General features: G+C 42.7%; 2 protein-coding genes across 3 annotated transcripts; both read left to right on the forward strand.

The window, feature by feature from the left end:
* Positions 1 to 15,636, forward strand: coro1cb (coronin, actin binding protein, 1Cb). Its single transcript, XM_026173883.2, has 11 exons — positions 1 to 2,332; positions 8,690 to 8,889; positions 10,888 to 11,010; positions 11,275 to 11,404; positions 11,620 to 11,801; positions 11,892 to 12,011; positions 12,339 to 12,443; positions 12,544 to 12,689; positions 13,883 to 13,940; positions 14,074 to 14,316; positions 14,648 to 15,636. Exons 1-11 carry the CDS (start codon positions 16 to 18, stop codon positions 14,765 to 14,767), a joined length of 3,744 nt encoding a protein of 1,247 aa, XP_026029668.2. The 5' UTR covers positions 1 to 15; the 3' UTR covers positions 14,768 to 15,636.
* Positions 15,637 to 18,927: 3,291 nt separating this feature from the next.
* Positions 18,928 to 23,093, forward strand: LOC113027309 (uncharacterized). 2 transcript variants are annotated; one of them, XM_026176925.2, is made up of 3 exons: positions 18,928 to 19,296; positions 19,556 to 19,659; positions 20,086 to 23,093. In XM_026176925.2, exon 3 carries the CDS (start codon positions 20,104 to 20,106, stop codon positions 21,385 to 21,387), a length of 1,284 nt encoding a protein of 427 aa, XP_026032710.1. In that variant the 5' UTR covers positions 18,928 to 19,296; positions 19,556 to 19,659; positions 20,086 to 20,103; the 3' UTR covers positions 21,388 to 23,093. The 2 variants fall into 2 exon arrangements, with proteins under 2 accessions (XP_026032710.1, XP_080160419.1); XM_080304293.1 differs by lacking the exon at positions 18,928 to 19,296 and having other exon boundaries at positions 19,321 to 19,659.
* Positions 23,094 to 23,514: the final 421 nt, after the last annotated feature.

Consider the following 23,514-nt stretch of genomic DNA (forward strand, 5'->3'; position numbering starts at 1 on the left):
GACAGAGCAACAGCCATGGGCCAGAAGCTGGAGAGGCTGTCGGAAAAAGACGAAGACTCACTTGATAACTCTGACTGTTCAGAGCAAACCGGAGATACACAGCAGACAGAGGTAGCAGAACAAGACGAGGGCAAACAGCAGGATGATGGCAGCTTTGTCACCCCGCGGGGTATTGGTGAGATTAGTGGGATCAGTGGCAGCAGCCTAGCCACTGGGAAAGCATGGGAGCACACAGTCACATCTCCATGGACAGACCCTCAAAGTGGGCAGCCAATCAGGCCTCTAGGTCAGAAGGAGCACCCTCTGAACACTAGGACAGAGTGGGTGGGTGGAGTAAGTAGAAATACAGAGAAGTCAAAAACTGTCCCGAGGGCTAAGGAGACTAGACAAACGTTTGGCAAAAAGCAAGGCTCTGAGAATAAGGCTGTGGCCTGTGCTGGGACTACAGCCATGGAGAAATCAGCCACATGCAATCCAACTACTGAGGAAGACTTTGTGGTTCTTGAGAAGGATGAGACGTGGACGTCACCGGAAAGGGAAAACGATATTGTTTTGAGGCACAGGATAAACACAGAAAAGCCTGAATCACTAAATAAAAGAGGAAGTAAGGAAGACACACCAGATATCTGCAATGACGATAACTTTGTACATCCTTCCAAGAATACCCCTCGGGAAAAGGGTAATGAAAAGAAAAGCAGAGGAAACTCTGACACGCTTTTAATGGGAGCTGACACACATGCTAGGACTTCACCCACGGTCTGTTTTAAGAGGGAAATGGGTCAACGTTTGGCTGAAGTGACAGGCAGCAGGTGTCAGCTAAAAGGAGCTGGTTGTGTTGGAGCTGGAGCCCAGAGTGAGACAACTGGTAGCGGAATAGCAGAGGGGGAGCAAAACTTGAGAGACCACACCAAGGAGAAAGTTTCTACTGACATCCAGCAGGAGCACCTGTCAACGCTAAACAAATCCAAAAGTCAGGATAAGGAAAGCCACAGTTCGGGGTTTCTTGCACAAAGACAACAAGTGGATCAGTCGTACCAGAACAGATTTGCTGGGGCTGTGTATAAGAGGGCTAAAGCAGGGGTCACGGGCATTGTTTCAGCATGCACCAAGAAAGATGACAGCCAAGATGTTGGCAAAGCAGCCAACTCTATAACACTGCTACTGCAAGACAATCCCCCATTTACAGTGGAAGAATGTGATTTGATCCCTAGTCCTCCTCTGCCAGAGAATGGAGGCTGTGATGGAAAGATACAGGTCGCAAGCCTAAAGAAGGAGAGCGAGCTTGTTTGCTTCTCTGCTGTCATCACCCCTCCACCTTTAACTCATGTGATGCCCAATAGAGACACAACAATGATGAAGCAGCTTGACACAAATGCGGTCAGTTCAACAATGGCACCAGACGCCACGTCTAACAAAGGTGAATCGGTGACAAAAGAAAAGCCCAAAATCAAAGGTCCACCGCCACCGGTTCCCAAAAAGCCTAAAAATCCATTTATAAAGCTGAAAACTGCACAGTTAATGTCTACAGATGTGCAAAGACGAGGAAAGGAACACCTGCGTTCAGAGGAGAGGGTCAAGAGGAGGCACACTTTTCATTTTAACAGAGACCTTCCGTGCAGCACTCTAGCTAATCAGGACATGTGCTTACTGTGGGATGAAAAGGGCACTTACACTGTGCCAGCTAACATTCGTCGACTCTCTGCTGACCTTAGCCCTTGGGACCATCTTTCACTGAGGCACATGGATGACCGGTATGGAGATATGATTGACTTCGAGTACTGTGTGCGAATGGCAAATCTGTCTCCAGAGGAAGAGACACAAAACTTGGACATGTGGCAGAAAAGAGTATTCCCAGAGAGACGGACCAGAAGTAAATGGTCACCTCCACCCTACGCACAAAAGCCCTCGAATCCATTTGAGACACTTCCCAAACCGGAGGTCACAGCTGAGAATGAAGGTGAAAGACCAAACCCTGCGTCTTCAGGGAAAAAAGAAATAGACCCAGAGGTCCAACCTGAAACAGTCCACACACAGGTCAGCGACCATAACCACGTTAACTATGCTTACCATAGAGATATAAGTGATCGCAGCACTGAGAGAGATGCAGGGAATGGCAGTGAGATTGGTTCCTACAAGCCTGTGGCAAAAATTATCAGAGAAGCAAACCAAATGCAGAGACATCAAGCCGGACGGGGACCTGAAGGGTCCAAAGCTCCAGTTCGTGTGTCAGAGCAGAGTCCGAGCATCAAAGTATCCCAAATGAAGAACGCCTTTGATGTCCCAAAGAAATCCAAAGAAAGGCCAGCAGAAGTGCAACAGTCTCCAAAGAAAGGTAAGTTCTTACATATATTCTATCAAACCATTTATGCAAGCAGTAATGTTGACTTTCACTTAAAATAGTTATCTCGTGGTATATGAAATCTACTAGAAGTGTCGTTTGATCAATTCAAACATTTATGTTCAAAGTAAGGTCATGGTTGTCTACATAACGATGGGCTGATTAAGACTGATGTGCTTGAGTGCCAGTTATTTGGAGGGAAAGTGTTTCCATAATATATTTTCATTTGATAACCCAGAGAAGAATTCGCTGCAGTTTCCTGCAGCTCTAAGAAGTGTCCTTTTGGCCTCTTTAAGTAGTTTGTTTTGGTTTTAAGTCTGACCTTTAACGTCATAACTCTTGTGGACAGGAGTAAACAGTTGACAGATAGAGTTAGCAGGAGGCTGATGAGTAGTGGAGCTAGATATTTCTTTGAAGAGGTAAAAGCAATAACCAAAAACAGCTCCATTTCTATTTACAGCTCTATTTACAGCAAGCCTTTTACTCATGCTGAGTGAAACAGAAGTCTACAATAAGGTCTAGGTAATGAACAGCAGTCACAAACCGCATACTCTAGTTTTAACCCTGAGGTGTTAATGTGAATATTAATATAATAGACCACCTTATAATCCCAGTGGCAGTCTTGGAAACTGTCCATGATTTTCCCCCAACTTCTGTTGACACATACTGGGATAGGCTCCAAAGCCCTTGTCCTTATGTAACAAGCGGGAAAAGAAATTGGAAATGCAGCATTAGAAATTAATGAGAAGTCAGTGTTGACCTTTATGAAGACATGATGATGGGAATGAAAGGCCTGAAATAGGCCTGTTACTTTCTTATCTGTCCCAAAGGTCAATAACAACTTTAAAAAAAATTGAATCAGACATGTAATTACTAGACTGCATAAAAACAACTGAACCCTTTATTTTAGGCATCAACTAGCAATAAGGGAAACTGGTTCTATCACAAACATCTACAGATGAGGACAAGTCAAACACACATCTCCTCAGCAAATCCAGCCCATTCTTCTTTGGCAAATCACTCAAGCTCGTCCAGATTTGATCGTCTTGTGGCATGAACCTCGCTCTTTAGTTCATGCCACAGATTTTTCTCATTTGTGCAATACATCAGTAATGTGGAGGTAGTTCTTCACGTGAAGCGGCGTATGTTTTGGGTCGTTGTCGTGTTGGAAGACAAAGCGACAACTTAGATCCAGTTTTGCTGCTGACTGCTTGAGTTTTTCTTTCAAAATCTTCACACATACTTTTTCTTCATGAGTGCTCCCACCTTAATGAGCTGTCCAGTTCCAGACACACTGAAGAATGCCCACTTCTACCACCATGATCCACTATAGGGACGGTGTTCTTTGGGTTGTATGATTCTCCCTTCTCTGTGGCCAAAGTTTGGTTTGGTCTCATCTCACCAAAGAACACATTTACATTATTCATAATCTTTCTCCAGGTTGTCCTTGGCATACTTAACTCTGGTTTGAAGGAGTCTCTTCTGCAGAAGTGGAATTTTTCTTGCTCTGCAACCTCACGGTCCCTACCTGTGCAGGGTTCAAGTGGTTGTCTTCTTTGAGACTACAATTTTCAACCTTGCTAAGTCATTCACTGATGTCCTGGCAGTTGTTCTGGGGTCTTTATTCGTGTCTTTTTCTAATTTTCTTTCCAGAGTCTTTGACATATTGTGCTTCCCACCTTAGCTCCCATTCCAGCTTGGCAACACTGTGATAACTTTGTATATCCATCTCCTGCTTTGAGAGAATCTTTTTTTTTTCTCAAGCCCAAACTGATTTCTTTTGTTTTTGGCACAATGTTTTCTCAAGTGACAGGTCAAACCCTTGCCGGTGTTTTTATACTGTGTGTAAACTGGAAGATAACCCTCAGTTTTAACTTGATTTTACAACCTATAACATTAAAGCACATCATTGCATACCAGTGGTTTGTGCTGTGGCTCAATAAAAAGGTCAGTTTTTGTTTAGAAAATTTTGACAAAAACTTTCAATCTCATGGGGGAGGAGATGATACTTGTGTCCTCATCTGTACTTAGCTCATCTGTACTTTGCTTTAACCTCCTAGGACCTGCCGTCCACATATGTGGACATCACATTTTGGGTTATTTAGACCAAAATACTAAATTTTGCTCTACATGGGCCTGATATCCACTTACAAGGACATTATACTGCTACTGTTCTATCAAAATTTTAAATGAATATCCTCATATGTGGCTCTCATTTTTCTTAAAAACAAAAATTCTTTGTTTCTACATTCATCAGGCCCCAATATGCCCAAATATCAAAGAGAAATTAAAAATGCATGTCGTGGAAGAGTTCAGGTCTTAGGAGGTTAAATATGTTCAGTGAAAATATAGTCACTTAATTCAACAAAGGCAGCATTTAATGGCTGATTCCCCTTGTTAGACTGGGTGCGAGAGGTCGGCGGATCAATCCAAATATCGATAGTATCCATACCAACACTGGTATGGGATGGATACTAACGCGATAGGATGAAACCAATACACCTTAAACATCCACTGTGAAAAATGTCCGAACCTTTTGTGCCGACTGTCACGTCTATTTTATTTATGGCCTATAGTACCTATAGCATAACAGAAACAACGAAGGTTGTCCGAAAGTGCTTTAAAGAAAGGCATATTTACATTCCTGGTCTCCAAAAAAAAAAAAAAAAATCAAAAAAAAAATCAAAAATCCCCTTTCAAACTACATAAAAAATTGAAAGGCATTGTGGAAAGTAAAAAATCACAGTGATTTAATGATTATTAAACATAAGGTGTCCGCATAGGTTTAAAGTATTGGTATCGGTAATACTGGCCCTGTATTTACTTGATAGTGGATCAATACCAAAAGTACAGAACAGTACAAATGAGCGCTCGTCCTTTCTTTTTCATGTTTTTGGACAGGACAAGCTGGTAGGTGGGAGGAATGGGACGGAGGGGGAGGGGAGGGACCCTCACACAAAAGATGCTCCTGTTTTTCCACATTTTTTTGCGCTAAACGAATATTTTCAGAATGTCTCCTTAAACAGAAACACGCGGATACAGTGAAGACACCCAGTTTTCCAGCAAACCCCATCCCATTTAATCAGAAGCAAAGAAAAAAATCCGACTTTTCATTTGCGCATGTGCCGTAGCCAGTCGTCAGCGTATTCTATTGAATTCAATAACGAGATGAGAATAGACGAATACTAGACTTCCGCAGGTGAGGACCGAGCTGGAGATGCTCTGTTTTCCATCTGGCATCCTGAAATACCACTAGATTTTTTTAAATTGCCTCTGGCTACCCATCTGCAGTGAAGAAAGGGGAATAAGAGCATTGCGGCTGGGCTTCTTTTTTTTTTCTTTTTTTTGGTGGTGAAGTCAAGGGATACTAGCAACGTCCTGCAGGATAAGGGCCCGCCTAAACTACCACATTCATGAGTTGTGATTGATTTGCCCCCCCTCCCCTTCCCCGTGCGTACGAAAAATCTTGCATAGATTTAGGAGGTAAGAAAGAGTGACATTGTGCATTTTGCGTGTTATATATCAGTGGTTTGTTGTGCAGCATCTGTGTAGCTCGTTGGATGGGTTTGAGAATGGGAGCAGCCAAAAAAGAAGGGGGGAAAAAAACCTTTGGGTGGAAATATCTGCACTTGCGTCAGCTGGCAGAGCTCCACCGCAGCTAACTGTTAGCAGCTAGCCGTTAGGATGCAAAACGCGCTGCCCAGCTAGAGCAGCGGTAGTTCGTCCCCGGTAAACGCTGAGTGAACCACACACAAACCCGCATGTGTGAGGAAAAACACTCCCCGCCCGTCGCCTCCTACTCGCTGGCGGTGAAACGCTTGCGTGCCCGCCGCTGCTGGTGACCCAGCCCCGGCCCACCGGCACAGCTGCCGAGCTCCCCCCCCCCCTCCCCGGCAGTGCGGCGGAACAGTGTCTGCGGTTATCACCTTCCCCTGAACCGTATAAATTTTAGTCTGTTACACCGTATTTGGTTAAAGCTTAGATTAAACTTCGCTTAGTGCTGTGTTTCTTGGATATCTCTGGGGAATGTTCCCCCAAAACCCTATACTGACCAAAACACACATGTCCACCCCCCCATCCTCTTTTTCTTCTTCTTTAAAGCCGGTTTGCTAATGGCACGTAAAGCTTTTAAATAACGGTAACTATCTACTTTTAAGAGTCTGAAGAGGTCATCTAAAATCACAAGTGAACATTGACTGCTAAATAAAATTATTAATATAACTGATTTAAAGAGGAGGGCGGGGGGCGGAGGGGACATGCGGAGCTTTGTGGTTGTGTCGGCTAACGTTAGCCAGCAACCTTTGTTTAACGCTAGCACGGAGCCTCCAATGAATACGACGTACATGAAATACTCAGCCTTTAATTTTAAAATATATATCCCATGTATGTGGCCATTATTATAAACAAAAGCTGAATTGGATTTAAAGTGGCAGTATCGCACACACCCATTTAATCACAGTTGCCCAGACTGTGAGTATAGCAGCCAGGGAGGCCACACACCTTGGGGGGCTGCTGACTGAGTCTTTTTAGCATCACACACCAAACTGTCCCCCTTCTGACTCTCGGACCACAAAATGTTAGCACTAGTCTTTACCTGCAGCGTCAAGGCTAAATACTGTGTGCTCTGCTGTCTGTAAGGCCACCATCATGACGCTCAGTGATGTGTGTGCTGGGGTTGGGTGGTGGAGGGCAGAGAGCATCATTTTAAATAAGTAGCATCAACTAAAGCCTGCGGGGTTGTGAGGCATCTCATCTCGTCAGGTGAATATGTGGAGTGAAGGTGACTGCTGCTGAATGGAGATCTAATATTGACTGAGGGAACATGCTGTTCCGATGGGCTGTAAACAGCAGCGCTTTGCTGTTCAAGCATTATGCAGCCCTGCAGCAATGTGGTCAGTGTTTGCAGCTTTGGGAATTGCCATGGGAATTTCCAGAGCAAGCATTGTATTTCTAGGAAGAGCAATTCACCACTTCCTTATATTGCACAAAGGTGTGATAATATTTGCAGATAGAAGTGCTTTTAAGGCATTATCAGTGCTCTCCATATGGGCAGTATAAACTGTGGCTGGTGAGGTAGTTATTTACACACTAAATATGAATTAAAAAGCAGCCACATTATTATACGTGATGCAGCAAAACTACAGAAGAGTGTCAGTCAGTCCTGATCTGTACACATGCGCACAGTCCTGAAGTCTAACCAGCCTGAATAATCAAAGACATCTATTCAGTGTGGGTGTATAATGGGCTTTACAGCGTCAATCTTATCTTGACACATTGAGATTGGTGAGACTGGAGCAGCTCATTCTGCTTTAAATGTCTTTAAAATCAGTAAAATTCTGGAAAACTTATTTGCAAAGCTGTTTTGTTTTTTGTTTTTTTTAACTAAACTGCCAAAAAATGATGGTAGTCAAAAATAATGCGTGATTCAGCTTTCCATTTTCAGAATCTGTGGCTCGACGTGTGAAAGCAGGTGGGTTTGGTGTGTTGACAGACCTGTGGATGTCAAGAGGGAAAAAAGAAAGCCTGCAGCTTGTGTAACGCTCAGTCGGTTCAGACTGGCACCTTAATTACTGTCCTGAGACAGGATGTTTCCCACATAATTATACAATAAAGCCTGTCACTAAAACGGAATAAAAGTCCTGAATACCGAGAGTTTAGGAATTACAATAGACTGTGCCTAAGACAAGCCAGGGTTAACTTCATGAGATGTCTGCACTTACTACCTGATGACTTGGGCTGAAGACACGGGGGTAATGTGCTTAAAGACACACAGAGCTCCAGCGTGCATCAACAATTCAGATCATAGCCAGAATCTTGGAGCAACAACAGGCCATCTGTGGTGTGCTCACAGGAACTGATGCAGCACTTTAAAAATATAACATCCGCGATGACGGGGCTGAACTTTCGTTGCTGCATCTGAATCAATAGACCCAAAATACATTTTGTATGTACATGTTTAAGACTTGAAATGAACCGCCTTGGGTTGTTTTTAATATACCCATCTAATGTGTACGTGTCACACTCGGCATGCAAGATGCGTCTTCTTCTATGGTTTAACTTCATAGCATTTGCCAGTAGGTAGAGCCGACTTGTTTCCTCTGCATGCACAGGACCAAATTTAGTCACTGTTAATGAGCATAATGTGAGATGAGAGTCTGTGCTGGCACTAAACCAAAGTTACCCCGAGGTAACTTTGGTTTAGTGCGTTTACCAGTCTGCACAAATCTGAGGTAATTGTCAGATTTGTGCAGACCAAGAGGCCACTTGGTTTTCACTTGTGTAGCAAACTGTCGTCATTTAATTAGAACATTTGCCTGCAAAATGCACAAAACCCTGACATCCTCTCTGCAGATATGATGCGGCGAGTTGTGCGACAGAGCAAGTTCCGTCACGTGTTCGGCCAGGCCGTGAGGAACGACCAGTGCTACGATGACATCCGCGTGTCCAGGGTCACGTGGGATAGCTCCTTCTGTGCCGTCAACCCCAAGTTTGTCGCCATCATCATAGAGGCCAGCGGGGGAGGTGCTTTTCTTGTACTTCCTCTCCAAAAGGTGAGATGCCTTGCTTCCATCGGTGTCAAAGAGTTGTGATGGCAGATCCATTTAAATGATATAAGAGAGAATAGAAGTGTGCAGTCGTGTGATGTGATCTGTGATGTTCTTTCTTCCGCTGTGGTGGGAAATCATTTTGTTACAAAATGTCCCTCAAATGATGTTCATGTGATATGATAGTGCAGCGTTTTTTCACTTTAAATGCAGCTCACAGTATCCAAGTGGTAATTCATATTCAGAACTGGCCAAACAAGCTAACACCACGACAACACTGAATAGATAGAAACAGCTACTGAACAACAGTGTGAAAGCTGTTATACTTTACGCACCTCATGAATAAGAATATATGTAATTGTTACATTTCGGAGTTCACCAATAATAATTGCAAGAAAAACAAGATTGGGGGGGATCTCAGTGACCACCAATTAGTTGATCTACCGAGAGAATGTTTGCATATAAGCAGCACCTGTCTGGGCGCAACATCAAAGAAATTCTAAGTTCTATAACTAGATATGCTCACCGGCCTCTTTATTAGGTACTAGTAATAATAATAATGCATTGCATTTATATAGCGCTTTTCGAGACCCCCAAAGCGTTTTACAATTCCACTATTCATTCACTCTCACATTCACACACTGGTGGAGGCAAGCTACAGTTGTAGCCACAGCTGCCCTGGGACAGACTGACAGAAGCGAGGCTGCCATATCGCGCCATCGGCCCCTCTGGCCAACACCAGTAGGCGTGATGGCCACCATGTTGTTTAGATTGAATTTTAACTCTATCACCTGAACTGAGACTCATCAGAGCAAGAAGTGTTTTTCCACTCTGTTGTCCAACTTTGTGGAAGCTGTGTAAATTGGGTTCATTTTGTTTTAGTTTAGTTTTGAGCTGACAGGAGTGACACCTGGTTTGGTCTTCTGCTGGTGTAGCACATCTGCTTCAAGGTTTGATCTGTTATATATTAACAGATTATTTTTAAATTGATTTTTTAACTGCTGACATCACCAAAATATTTCCACCCAAAGAAATTCTGCTCACTGGATAGTTTCCCATTGTCTGCAAACCCAAGAGATAGTTGTACAGGGAAAATCCTAGTAGACCAGCAGTTTCTTAAATACTCAGACCAGCGCAGCTGGGAACTCGGCTGAAGGCCCATTTGAACTTATGGATATGATGTGATTGGGGTGTTTCATAATGACATTGCAAATGTTTTTGATCTTAATATCAAAGGCAAAAATTGTGGCTTTAAATGTCAGGTTGGAAAAAAAATCTTTTAGAAAACTGTTCCTGGTTCAAAAATTGGACACTGATAGTGTAAAGCTTACCCAGAGGCACAGGGGGTGTTGCAGCACACTCTGTCATTCAGAACATGGTGAATTAACCATGAATACCGGCTCTTCAGTGCGCCCCTGCTGTTGGCCCATAGATAATCAATGTTTAAATTCGCACGATTCTAAAGGCATTCAGTTTGTGTCATGTTACAGCTGTATCAGTCAACACATAATCCACACAGAGGACAGCTGCTCTGACATTATTTTAGGCTGCTTGGATGATTAGGTTATAGTTGCTGCTCAGTGTCCTACATCTGGAGTAAAGTGCTTTTACTTTGAGTCATGTGGAAAAGACAGAAATGATACTTGGATATCAGATTTTAAGTAAATACCCAAAAAGCATTAAACTGATCTCCCGTCTGCAGCAAGTTGTTTTGCAGCTGAATATCAAAGTTCACCACCTCCACTTCGGCCACAAATGAATTCAGTCTTTGGAAAACATCGTGAAATGTTAGGTGCTCTTTTTACGGGTTGTAATGGACTAAATGTGATTAAACAGACTTTTGTGAATGAACATGTGTTTTCTACTAAAATTCAACAGGACTGAATCGCTTCTGTTGGCAATTTTTGCCTATTTTTAACTCCTATCAGCTAGCTAGACTTGACTGCGCTGCCTTAGCTTACACTTTTTGACCTCTTTATAATAAGCTTGTGCTGTGTGTTGTAGACTGGCCGTATAGACAAGGCCTACCCGACAGTATGTGGTCACACAGGCCCAGTGTTGGACATCGAGTGGTGTCCTCATAATGACCATGTCATTGCTAGCAGCTCGGAGGACTGCACAGTCATGGTAAGAACATGACATTTGATTTTTCTTGGGGTTTTTATGGTTTATGCTTTAGTATTTAACAGAGCAGTACTTTAAGTGCAGTTGCCCTTTACAGTTTATGTATTGTGAACTATGTGCTGTATAATATACGAGAAAATAGGATGTTGTTATAAACTAGAATGGAGTTAATGTACCGCTGTAAAACTTGCACTACTTTCTGTGTAATATTTATTTAAAAAGATCTTTATTCAGCAGATTTTCTCTAACTTTCTTTGTCCGGTGTAGGTCTGGCAGATACCTGAGAACGGACTGGAATCTCCCCTTTCAGAGCCTGTGGTTGTGTTAGAGGGCCATTCTAAAAGGGTTGGCATTGTGTCTTGGCACCCCACCGCACGCAATGTTCTTCTCAGCGCAGGTAACCTTTACCTGAAGCTTTGGAACAATCCATTCCCTCCAAGTGCAGTAATGCTGCCTGCATGGGTAACTCATCCTCTGCACACAGCTGAACTCCAGATCTGACCGATTATCTCGACCCCCTACCGTCGTTACATTGCTCCGTGTGGTGTAAAGTGCTGAAAATAAACTCGGACAAAGAGGCGTGTGCACTCACACTGTGCGTGTCCATTTTAGGGTGTGACAATCAGATCATCATCTGGAATGTGGGCACAGGAGAGGCTATGATAAACCTGGAGGACATGCACCCTGATGTTATCTTTAGTGTCAGCTGGAGCCGCAACGGCAGCCTGCTCTGCACCGCCTGCAAGGACAAGAAGGTCCGCGTCATTGACCCTCGTAAAAAAAAGATTGTGGCGGTAAGTGAAAGCCCTGAGGGATTCGGGGGCCGTAGCGCTTCACTTCAAAGCATTGATCGCCAAACCTGACCAGTGTGTTTCTGTTTTAAGGAGAAGGACAAAGCTCACGAGGGAGCTCGGCCAATGAGAGCAATCTTTTTAGCAGATGGAAACATTTTCACCACTGGATTCAGCCGCATGAGCGAGCGCCAGCTAGCCCTCTGGAAAACTGTATGTCACTGAAGTCATTTAATACTGAACACACTGATACATCACATTACACTGTTATCCTCACGACACTCCTGTCTTTTAAAGTAATGTTAAGGTTAGGGAATTTTGCTTTCTGTCCAATAATACAAGTCAAAATATCAGGGGCATCGTCAGTTTCTCCTGTCCTGATTGGTACAGGAGGAGCATTTATCTGTACTCTGAGGCTATGACACCTCATCTCCAGCTGGGGGCAGTCAAATCAAAGTCTAACAGGGGCAGATCTATTAGATCTGTAAATGTTATCCGACACTATGCTGTCACTACATGGGAGGAATTTTATGTTTCCAGGATAGCATGGATGAACCAATATGTGTTCAAGAGATGGACACCAGTAATGGAGTCCTGCTGCCCTTCTATGACCCCGACACCAACATAGTTTACCTGTGTGGAAAGGTACATCAACCTCTTATTTACAAATGCTTTTCTTTTTATTTGAATTACCCTTTATCACTCTTTTCACAAACTTAACTTTAAGCTGTGAATGTGTCCTCAGGGTGACAGCAGCATTCGGTACTTTGAGATAACTGATGAGGCACCATTCGTTCACTACCTCAACACCTTTTCCACCAAGGAGCCCCAGAGGGGCATGGGGTACATGCCGAAAAGAGGTCTGGATGTCAACAAATGTGAAATAGCAAGGTACAGTAATAATATTTCTACTCGATGTCCAAGGTTAACTAGAAATAAACTAAAAACTACGATTCAATGTGAAAACCCATTTTAGTTCATTAAAAGGAATATGAGACATGTTAAAAAAGTAAGCTAAATTAAATTCTTTTTTTGAAATTGGAAAAATGAACTAAAATAAAAATATAAAGGAAATATCATTAGTTTTATTTTCTGTCAAAAATTTACTACAGCTTGCCTGATGAGTCTTTGATGGACGTGTTTATTGAGACGAGCAAGTCTGTGAGTCGACTGAGCACTCAAAGGACCTTCTTTCTACATATTCACCCATATGCATAGAAGGGCTTTTTTTTCTTCTAAGGCTAATCCCGTTTCACCCAACATTTACGCACTTGCGCTCCAATGCGTGTATCAGGGGCAGCTTGGGGTTCCTCGACATGTAGACATGTGATCGAATCGCCGACCTTCTGATTGGTAGGCGACCTGCTCTACCTCCAGAGCCGCAGCCTCCCCAAATTAGATTTACCAGTAATTCTCAAAGTGGAAAGTCCCCAAGGAGATGTGACTCACAGTTGAGGGAATCACAGAATATTTTTTTTATAAATAATGTAGTTGTGGTATACCATAGAAAATGTGTGTGTGTGTAGATGTGGTGGTTATTTATGCCAGCAAAACAAGTGTGTTAAGTTCATAACTCTATTTTTAGCTTAATCCAAACTTCACTCTAAGCCCAAAGCAGCAAAATCTGTGTTTCAGATAATATTTTATGTGACCAACAATCCACAGATGTTCAGTATCAAAATATTCACACTTTAGACTTCATGTAAAACTCATTTAACATAATGGAAAGTTTTTGTTTTGTTTTTACTGTAAAGCCATAAGGGGGGGAAAAAACTTCTATAATAGTGACATCTTTTTATTCAAATGTTTAAATGTCTATTGCTTTGGCATTCATTCATATTACATCAATGCGCGAAGGCTTTTATCAGTTGGAAAAGCTGTAAAACTTATGAAAATGCAGTTAAAAGTCCCAAGCTTATGTCCCCCTTTATATTTTCTAAAGCTGTCCAATTGTCCGGATTGGAGTCTTTGTCAGGCCAATTTTAGTCCCTGGCCCTGCTTTAGAAACTAGAAGTAGGACTTCTTTTGATATTTTTGCTCCTCTGACAGCTCGTATTCTTGTCTAATATTAACTTTCTCTGTAGGTTTTACAAATTACACGAGAGAAAATGCGAACCAATCATCATGACAGTCCCACGTAAGGTAAGTCTGTTTATATAGCTTTACCTGCCTGCTGTGCTTCCTTTGCTGCTCTAAAGACCAGGTCCTCTAACTTTTACACCTCAACATTTGTTTTTGTTTTTTTTCTCTCCCTGTATCATCTGCACCTGCCCAGTCGGATCTGTTCCAGGACGACCTGTACCCAGACACGGCCGGCCCTGATCCCTCCCTGGAGGCGGAGGAGTGGTTTGCGGGCAAGAACGGTGGGCCCATCCTGATCTCACTGAAAGATGGCTACGTCTCCACAAAGAACCGGGACCTGAAAGTGGTCAAGACGAATGTTCTGGAGAGCAAGCCGGCCACAAAAGTGGAAAATGTCCCGACTGTCCAGAAGCACGCTTCTCCACAATCCTCAGTAGTGAGTGTCGGGACTGAAAAGCCGAATCTGTGTTGTGTAACGTCGTCTCATTACTGCTCCCTCTTTTAGCTGACTTTTCAATTCTCCGATCCCAGTAATTATTATTATGGTTGGAACAATTCACTAAAATTATGGATCAGCACATACTCGGGTGTTGGAGTCACAATTGAGTGTGACAGCAAAGGAAAATGTTAACTGCTTGCAGGGTCTCTAAGTCAAGAAATAAATAAAAAAAATCACTGTTTCCAAAAAGTTGTTTAAATGTTTAAAATGATAAACGACGTTTTTAAATGGCTTCATGGAGCTAACTCACTCTGTGTTTTTTGACCAGAAAATGGAAGACAAGCTGGAAGAGGTGCTCCGAGAGTTCAAGTCGCTCAGGGACCGCGTCATCCTTCAGGACCGTCGCATCGCCAGACTGGAAGAGCAGGTCGCAAAGGTCGCCATGTAAGACGCGGCCCCTTCCCAGGACCACTCGTCGTTTTTAGGGAGAGAACCGACCAGATGGGGTCAGCCACGGCCAAATTCAACAGATTCGGCTTCATCGAGCTTGGCATCGTCCCCGTGACGATTCCAAGCCCACATTCCAAGATGAACTTTTTATCTTTCCTCATCAAAGCCTTCTGTCTCACATTTCGCCCCGACAGCACGGCGGGAAAAGGAAAAACTCTCGCAGCCCGTGTTCACATCTGAAGCAAAGACATTTTTGTTGAAGGAACAGTCTTAATTTCTTTTATTTTCTTTGTTTTTTTGTTTGTTTTGTTTTTTTCAAATTGTGGTTCTTATGTAACGTTTGTACTCTACAACTGTATGTAGCATCAGTATTTCCATTGTTCATTTTTGTGTTGCCAAATATGGATTGTGTGCCATTTCATGCACTGCTTTTACATTTTGTTTTCTTTCTCCTGTTGTACATTCCAGTCACAGCCTGGTAGAATGACAAACAACCTGGATTGTTTTTTGTTTTTTTTAAACAGTATATGCTTCTTCCTCCCATCAGTTTGCTCAATGATAATCCATCAGATTTATGAATGTGAAAGAATCCCTTCTTAAAAAAACATTTTATTCCTGATCTTCTGGGCTTTAAATTTAACTGGGGTTTTAATCGAGGGAGAGGGGTGGGAGGGGTGCATCTCTCTGGTGTAAATGTTGTGCAAATGTAGTGGTGCCTCTCGTCACTGTCAAGGGTCAAAGGTTGCCCTCTCCAGTGTATATTGGTGTTGGGAAGGGACCACTCACCCAGCTCGTGTTTCACTCAAACCCCTCCCCCTGACGAACAGTTCTGTGCACATAATAAAGATTTTACACATGGGAACCCTCCACCTGCCTCCGTTTATTCTGATCCTTTTGGTGCGTCAATCCAAACCCATCATGCTGTCTCATTCAAGTTCTCACACTGAAAAATTAAGCGTAGCATTTCAGGCTAGTTTTACAGGCCTCATCTGGAGACGCACTGCGCATCAGTCACTGTTGGCAAGAAGGACATTTGATGACTGCTGTAAGTGTGATACTATTTAGCATTTCTACCACTTTCTTACATCTCAGGTTTACAAGATCAAGGTAATCTCACAAGGTTGCCAGATTCCATTTTGCTTATGACAGCTGTAGTTATTTCACAACATTTAGCATTCAAATGTGTTGTTACTTGGCTGAAATCATCTTCCTTTGGCTGCTTCCATCTGTTCCCCCTCGCTCCAGTCCTCTACATGTCGTCCTTCACCATGTACATGAATCTTTTCTGTGGTCTTCCTCTCCTCCTGCCTGGCGGATCTATATTCTGTGTCGTTTGTAGTCCCTACATTTCAAATCACTCTCGCCTCCACACTCCTGTCTTCCCTCCTCTCTCGCTGCCTCCATGCATACCTTCTTCCTCTCCTCCTTTGTTTTTAGTCAACAGTAGCACAGCTTCCACTAGCACAGCAGTATCATTGGTGGTCATTGTTATTGTAGGCCTCAGCTGATAGTCAATGGAAGTCTAATGGAGGATGCCCTTCCTATTTATCCAGGCTTGGTACCAGTGCTAGCACTACAATGGCCTGTGGGCCCCCGTGATCATCAAGATCATTTAACCTGTACTCTGAGCTGACCAGCACCTTTATTACAATTCTCTAATGTGTAAATAGACCAATAATGATAATCCAGGAGGCCCCTTGGCACTGTGATGCTTTAAAGAAAAGGTCAGGCTATGTTTTTTCTAAATCTAAAGTAACCTGTGAAGTGGTCTGAGGAGGGACTAGATTCCTGCTCCAACTTTGGGCTCTGCTTTCAGAACAGAGGTTCTCAAACTATGAGGGCAGAGCACAGAGCCTACACAGGGGAGAAGTGGAGGACTAACCTATGCTAAGCTGAGCTAAAATGATTTTTTTAAAGGGAAAATTAACAAGAATTTGGTTTTGCTGTAGTGTTGACTTTAAATACCTTGACCCTTGTAAAGATGGGGAATGTCAGAAAAAATGTTTGCGATCAACTGTTTTAGTATAAAGGGGCAGGGACAGTTATGGGTTAGTTCTGTGCAGAGCCAACACGCAGCTCTGTGGACCGTTGTCAACATGTTTACTGTCAGCAGGGGGCAAAAAAAGTGAGGTGGACCAACTGGACTGTGAGCTATTTGTGTTTGTGCTGTTGTTGGTCCATCACTCAGACGACTGAAGTTCAAACTTGCAAAGAGCTCAAGTGAAACTGAGTGTTAAAGATAACTAAATGTGTCCACTGCAGGCCCTGTATGGTCTTTTCTTCGTCTTTTTTTAAATGGTTTTTGTGCCTCTCCTCAGTGGTTAACTCCAGTGGTTCTCCCTTAACTGTTCAGGCCCAATTTTCAACCAATCAGCATTAGCTCTGTGCACAACATCATCCACAAAGAGCCATTGTGAGCTACTTAATGTTGGGTTTTTGCACATCTGCGGATGTTGTATACCTGGAGTCCTTCACTCTGCATGGCCAAATATCTATGCACATAGACAAGCTTGAATTGCGACTTTGGAGGTGATCCGCAGTTTCTTTAATGGCCATTTGTGGCTCACTTCAAAAGCGAGTCATTCCTCACATATTTGCACGTAAAACCGCTGTCTGTGAGTCACTGAACCTCTGACTGTGCTGGTGGTGCCATTACTGGAGTTATAGTTGTAATATTATGGCCTGCTGTGTGGTTTAGACTGTGAGTGAGTGAGTGAAATTCTTGTGGTTAATCAGTCTATTACTTTGAGTTAATTAATTGTTAATTAATTGAGCTTTTGGATGGTGCTTGCTTTATTTAGCATCCACCCTATGTCTAAATATGCGGTGTGATTAAAAAGTTCTGGAAATGAGAATAATTCTCATACAAATCAGAAACCTTAACTGATTTCAATTTGAAGGTCATTTCTCTAGACGGCAACAAACTTGTTTATTTCAAACTGACCCCAGTTTCTCCAACTGTAACTTTGAAGAGTCCAGCATTTCCAGGAACAAGGAGTAAGGTCAAGAGCGTACGCATCATCTTTTAATACAATTAACAGGGTCATGCACTGTGAATTTCAACACTGGCTGTCAGTGCGCCCTGAGTGGAGGGCAGGGCATTCAGAAGGAAACAACCTTAGTTGTTGTGCAGACCAGCCCACCATTGTGCCCAGGAAGTGAGCTTTTTTCATCCACAACAAAACCACCTTAAACCTACTTTCCAAATCTGCCTCTCTGCGGCTTTGGCCACTTCTTGTTAGTAAAGCTGGAGGCTTACCATTATGAAGAGGCACGGGTACAAGAGGCCCATAACGTATGCATAGTGGCAAAAACAGTACGAACACTTAAAATGGTCCAGAGGTGACTATTAAGGAGGTATCAGCCAGATAAAAAACTAGGGTTTTTTTTTAGTTTTTTTGGACTGATTTCCAGGATTTTCTTTTTTTTTTCTTTAAACACACCTGGTATGATCACTGTTGGCTCCAGAAAAAAATTTATAACTAAAATAAAGCACTGGTTAAAAGCATGGTGCTACACTTCAGACAGCTGCTGCTCAGGCGTTGGAGCAGCTGATCAGAAGGCTCCCACAGTGTGCATGTCGAAGTTTCCTCAGCAATTAGACGTGTTTGTATTAAGTCGAAAAGGCACTACACAAGTACAGTGTATGGCCATGATTGGACAATTTTGAGTCTGATCTAGAAGATACAGCTGCACAGCTTTAGTCTTAATATTTCTTCCAAAAAATCCAACAAGAAAAAAGTCTGTATGCAGTTACAGTTTTACTCAGTGAATTTTCTCATCTAAAGCAGGTTAACAATATCTGACAGCACTGGCACCTAGCTATAAATATCCACTATACAATAATAGAAGACAAACTGTAGATATTGACAGTGAGATTTAGCCAATATTGATGGATTATTTTAAGCCACATGTAATCATCTAACTGCGTGTGTGTGTGTGTGTGTGTGTGTGTGTGTGTGTGTGTGTGTGTGTGTGTGTGTGTGTGTGTGTGTGTGTGTGTGTGTGTGTGTGTGTTTGTTTGTTTTGTTCACTTCTTGGCAACGGAACAAAAAAAAATCTCATTTTTGTGTCACTGTCTTTTAAAGCTTGCGTTTTGCTTTTTTTGTAGCCACATCTCAGTGTGACTCACCAGTACAGGAAGTGACAGTTATCATTTCCACAGAAGATGAGCATTTCAGTTTCCCCAGCGTGCAAATGTGGGTGTCCAAGCTTCTTGTGAGGTGACTGTTACAAGGTGACAGGCTTTCAAATCATAAGACACCAAATCAGGTATCCGTCTATTACACACGATCCATCCATCGTATATACGTTTATATGTAACTTTGTGTCCTGTCGCTGTGGTTAACCATGATATGCGCATGACATGTAGCTTTAAATCTTAGACAGAAATGTGACCATAGGGTGACATGCGGGAAGCATCTGAGCAGTTTGCAGAACTGAGTACTTCCTGTTACGTTAGATGAAGTAGTAATCAGACTGGCCAAAGAGCAACAACTGATCCATTCTGAGCTTTCCATCAGAAAGGTAAGACAGATCTTCTGCTACATACCCGATTATAGCTGACAGGACTTGGTTATGTCTTCAAATGTTATTTTTTATATAAATGATAAAAACGAGACAAGGTTGTGAAACGGTTTGCCTCCTGGCTGATGCAAGCTTAAGCTGTGTGCTTCAAAAGGAACTGTCTGTATCTGAAAACATTACATAGTGCCGTGTTGGGTTTTTCAAAAAAAAAAAAGTGTGAACATTTCCTGTTTTCTTTTATTCTCTTCTTTCTGTCAAGCACCTACAGTCAGTACTGCGAGACTGTCCTCTGAGAGTGGCTGAAATGAGCTGAACTTTTATCACTTTTCGTCCTCACCCGTGCTCTGTTCCACCTGCAGACAGGTAAGACACGTCCACTGCTGTGGTTAAACTTTTCTGACTTAAGGATCTACCGCTTATCTCGTTATGTTTAATGGTGCCAGATAAGTTCTGGCACAGGAGTCCGATTTATCAGATTTTATTTCTCTCTACATATTTTACATTTTGGTTTGTTTTTTTGTTTTTGTTTTTTAAAGATTAGAATTTTCTCTGACTGAAAATACAAAATGTGAATCCTCTGTCAGTCTGCTTAAAAGTTTTCACATTTAATATTCAGTGCTATACTTTTGAGTTTTGGTGTGAACGTAAAGCAAAGGGTGTGGTGACAGACACATGATTGCCTCATCACACGATGTAACTGGTACACTTGACACAATGATTTTTCCTCCCATGTATCTTTTTTCCATGTATCTTTTTTTTTTAAACTTTTAACTTATTCTGCAATTTCAGATTTGGTTTAACGCAGCTATGACACTCCTTGCCATGAAGACATTTCCAGCCTTTTTATGGGGAATATTCATCGTGGCTGCTTCCACCCCAGAAACCAGTGGTTCTACCTACACTGTTGAGCCCAACAAGACAAGCGCCCAGCTGACAACTGCACTTGCGTTTCACAATAAAACAGATTCACACCCTGCAGTGTGGGGAACAACTCACAGACCTGCAGCTACTACTGTTTCTGCAGCGGCACAGAGCACAGTGGTAACCACAGTGGAAACTAGCGCGGCAGCTATCAGTAACAAAACTAAAAGCTCCATTGACAGTGTAGTCACTTTGATTCCTACAAGCCCTGCAGCAGCAGTCCCAAGCAGCTCCGCTCCGCAGTTACTTCATACCTCCACAGCTTTGATTGAAACTCAACCCACCCACCAAGTGACCATGAAAGAAACAACAACACATGCAGAGGACGGGTCCCATCCACAGTCAACCACAGCGCCAGACACCACTGCTCCTGCAACATTCTCATCAACAGCAGCTGTGTCTTCTCCACAGCCCACATCCATCACTGAGTCTGCAATGACATCAGTGTTATCATCCACTTTCTCTTCTGAGAAATCTACTGCAGCTCCAGGCACTCAGAACCTCAGCAGCCTTTCAGTTTCTACTGCACGCCCATTGACGGCAGAGTCGATCTCAGAGACAACACGTGTGCCACAGGTGTCCACCTCTTTGCCCCCCACAACAGCCAAGACACTGAAAACCAGCCCTGAGATTTCATCTGCAACTCAGTCCGTTTCTGCCTCGAGTTCTTCTATCTCCACACAGTCAAATGCTACCTCTACGTCAACTGAATCTCCCAACTCCACCATTGCAATAATCCCGTTCCCCCGTAGGCCCACGGTGTTACCACATCCAATAACTAAGCCAGCCCCAGCTACTAAATCGCCACACGGTGAAATCTCAAAATCAACCCCCAGCACCGAGGTTCAACCCTGCTTGACCCAGAACGTGGTGAAGCAGTGCCTCATTGTCATCGCCTGCCTGGCTTTGGTGTGCACAATCTTTATCTTTACTACCATTGTCCTCTGCGCCAAACTGTCATCGAGGAAGCGCAAGCGCAAACCTCAAAAGGAAACGGAAATGATGTGCATTTCTGCTCTGCTGCCCGAGAGGAGCTACAACTATACGAGACAGCACAATCCGGTGCCCAATGGTGTCCTGGTGATGCCAAGGGCTGAAGACAGCGATGACGAGGTGGGAGATAATCTGACTCTCAGCAGCTTCCTTCCAGAGAATGATCGCTACGTGTAGATGGATTTTACTATGCTTTCATCTGTTTGCTATCAGTCAGCATGGAAATAGCTGCTTTTTTAATAAACTCCTGCTTCCCCTTTGATATTACTGGTTTTGCTTCAGTACCTGCCGTATTTCAGTGGAGGAAGAGAGAAACCACAAACAGACAAACATTCACGGTTTCATGTGCAAGTGCCTGTAACTGCATGTGGTATTTGACAAGGTCTGTGCTTTTTGCATGACTTTAGCCTCCACAGGATGAAGAGTGATCAAAGTTTGTTTTTTGTTTTTTTTCATCCGGAGCTGAGCCCTGCTGGTATTTCACTTTACGACAGGGGACAGGAAGACTTGCTGTGCAAAGGGATATTATTGCTCTGTTCAGACACTGTTCAGTTTACAAGAACTATCCAGGTGGCTGAACGCTTAAAGGGACAGTTCAGCCTCAAGTCAAATTTACATGTTGTTCTGCTGGCCTGTAGTGCTATTTGTCCACCTGATGTGCCGGTGTTTGCAGATATTTACTGTAGAGTTGCCTTCCTTGTCTTGAATATACCAGAACCAGGTTACAACTGACTTCTGCTACTCATTGCAAATTTCCTTTTTCAAGAAATCATCCTCACATGGTGTTGTGAGCAGTTTTATGCAGGAACTATGTCTTTTCGACCTAACTGCATCAGCCAGTCAAAAGCTAATATCACACCTCAGCTAAGGGGGGAAACAATCGGTGTTTACATCCTGTCACAACGTCGTTGTGCAGTGGCACACTTCCTTCTGCAAAGTGATGCAATTGGCTGGTGCACTTTAGAAAAAAGAAAATGTAACCACACAAAACTGCTCGTTATGGTGGATTTATTTTCCATAAGTGGGTTGTTATGATTGATAAGAGCCAGGGAGGTTTCAAAGACAGTTTTTGAAGCTGTGAGCACCATAATTTTAATATCTAACACCATTATATTAAATAAAAAAAGTGAGATAAGAGAAAAAACAAGAGATGGATGGATGGATATCACCAATTTTGTGCAATTCACACCAAAAGATGAGCAGATACATAGATGGTTGAACGCTTGATGATGTAATGACCCTCTTATCAGTTTGTCTTGGTAGGTCATGTGACCCTGGCATGGAGCTAACATGGCTTAGTTGTAGGGTTTTCATTCATCAGGGGCTGATTGTGGCATATAAGGAGCAGTCCTGGTGACTCTTTGTGTCCTGTCCTGTCCTCTTCTGTATGGACTCCCTGCAAGCCTGTAAGAAAATAGGATCACCCGACTAGGCCACCTTCGGTCCACATGTATCACATGACCTATAAAAACAAACCAACATGGGGGTCGTCACAATGCACAAAACTAATTTCATGTTGTTTAAGTGTGTGTGTGAAGAGATCTACTTTCTGATAATTTATTAAATAAATGTCTTTGTTAACTTTAACATTTTAGTAACTCTTCAGGTTAAGAGTCATAATGAAAAAAAGAATAAAACATTTCTGCAAACTTAGAACTGATCACTTCTCAGTGTAGAAGTTAAACATATTCTGTGGTTCTCTCATGACAACAAAAGTTTGAGGAACTTATCTGAAAGATTTCCTCAAAACGATTATGCCTTGCAATCCATATTGTGCTTAGTGTTATGAATATTTTCAACATTAAAAGTAGCCTTTTTAATAAAAAAAAACTGTCTGTAAATTTCTAAACAGTCAAAATAGAAATAAACTTTCTGTGATCTCCGTCAGTGCCCTCGTTTATGAAAGCCCTCACAAAAAAAGCTTTTTTCCTGCTCCTGACTGGATCTCAATTTCACTTCCTTTCCTGAGAAAAGAAAACAATTCCCTGAATACATATTAGGGCCATGAGACCACATTTTTTTCTCTCTCTTTTTAAATTTTCCCCCGACATTTACAGACGTCGGTGACTATCAACAGAGCTGAGGCAAATGTAAACCTGGAGGATGCAGGAACCCATCGCACGCTCCTCATGACCATATAAAGCTACGTTTGTCGTGAGCGATCAAAAGCAAAACAGACATGCAAGAAAAATGCAATCACTCAAACAAAGTCACACTCTCTCCCTTAAGTGGTCTCACACACATACATACACACACACACGCTTTAATTGCTCGTCTCTGGATAAAATGCTCCACATTGTTTCT

Source organism: Astatotilapia calliptera, chromosome 7, assembly GCF_964374335.1.
Source record: "Astatotilapia calliptera chromosome 7, fAstCal68.1, whole genome shotgun sequence".
Lineage (NCBI taxonomy): Eukaryota > Metazoa > Chordata > Actinopteri > Cichliformes > Cichlidae > Astatotilapia > Astatotilapia calliptera.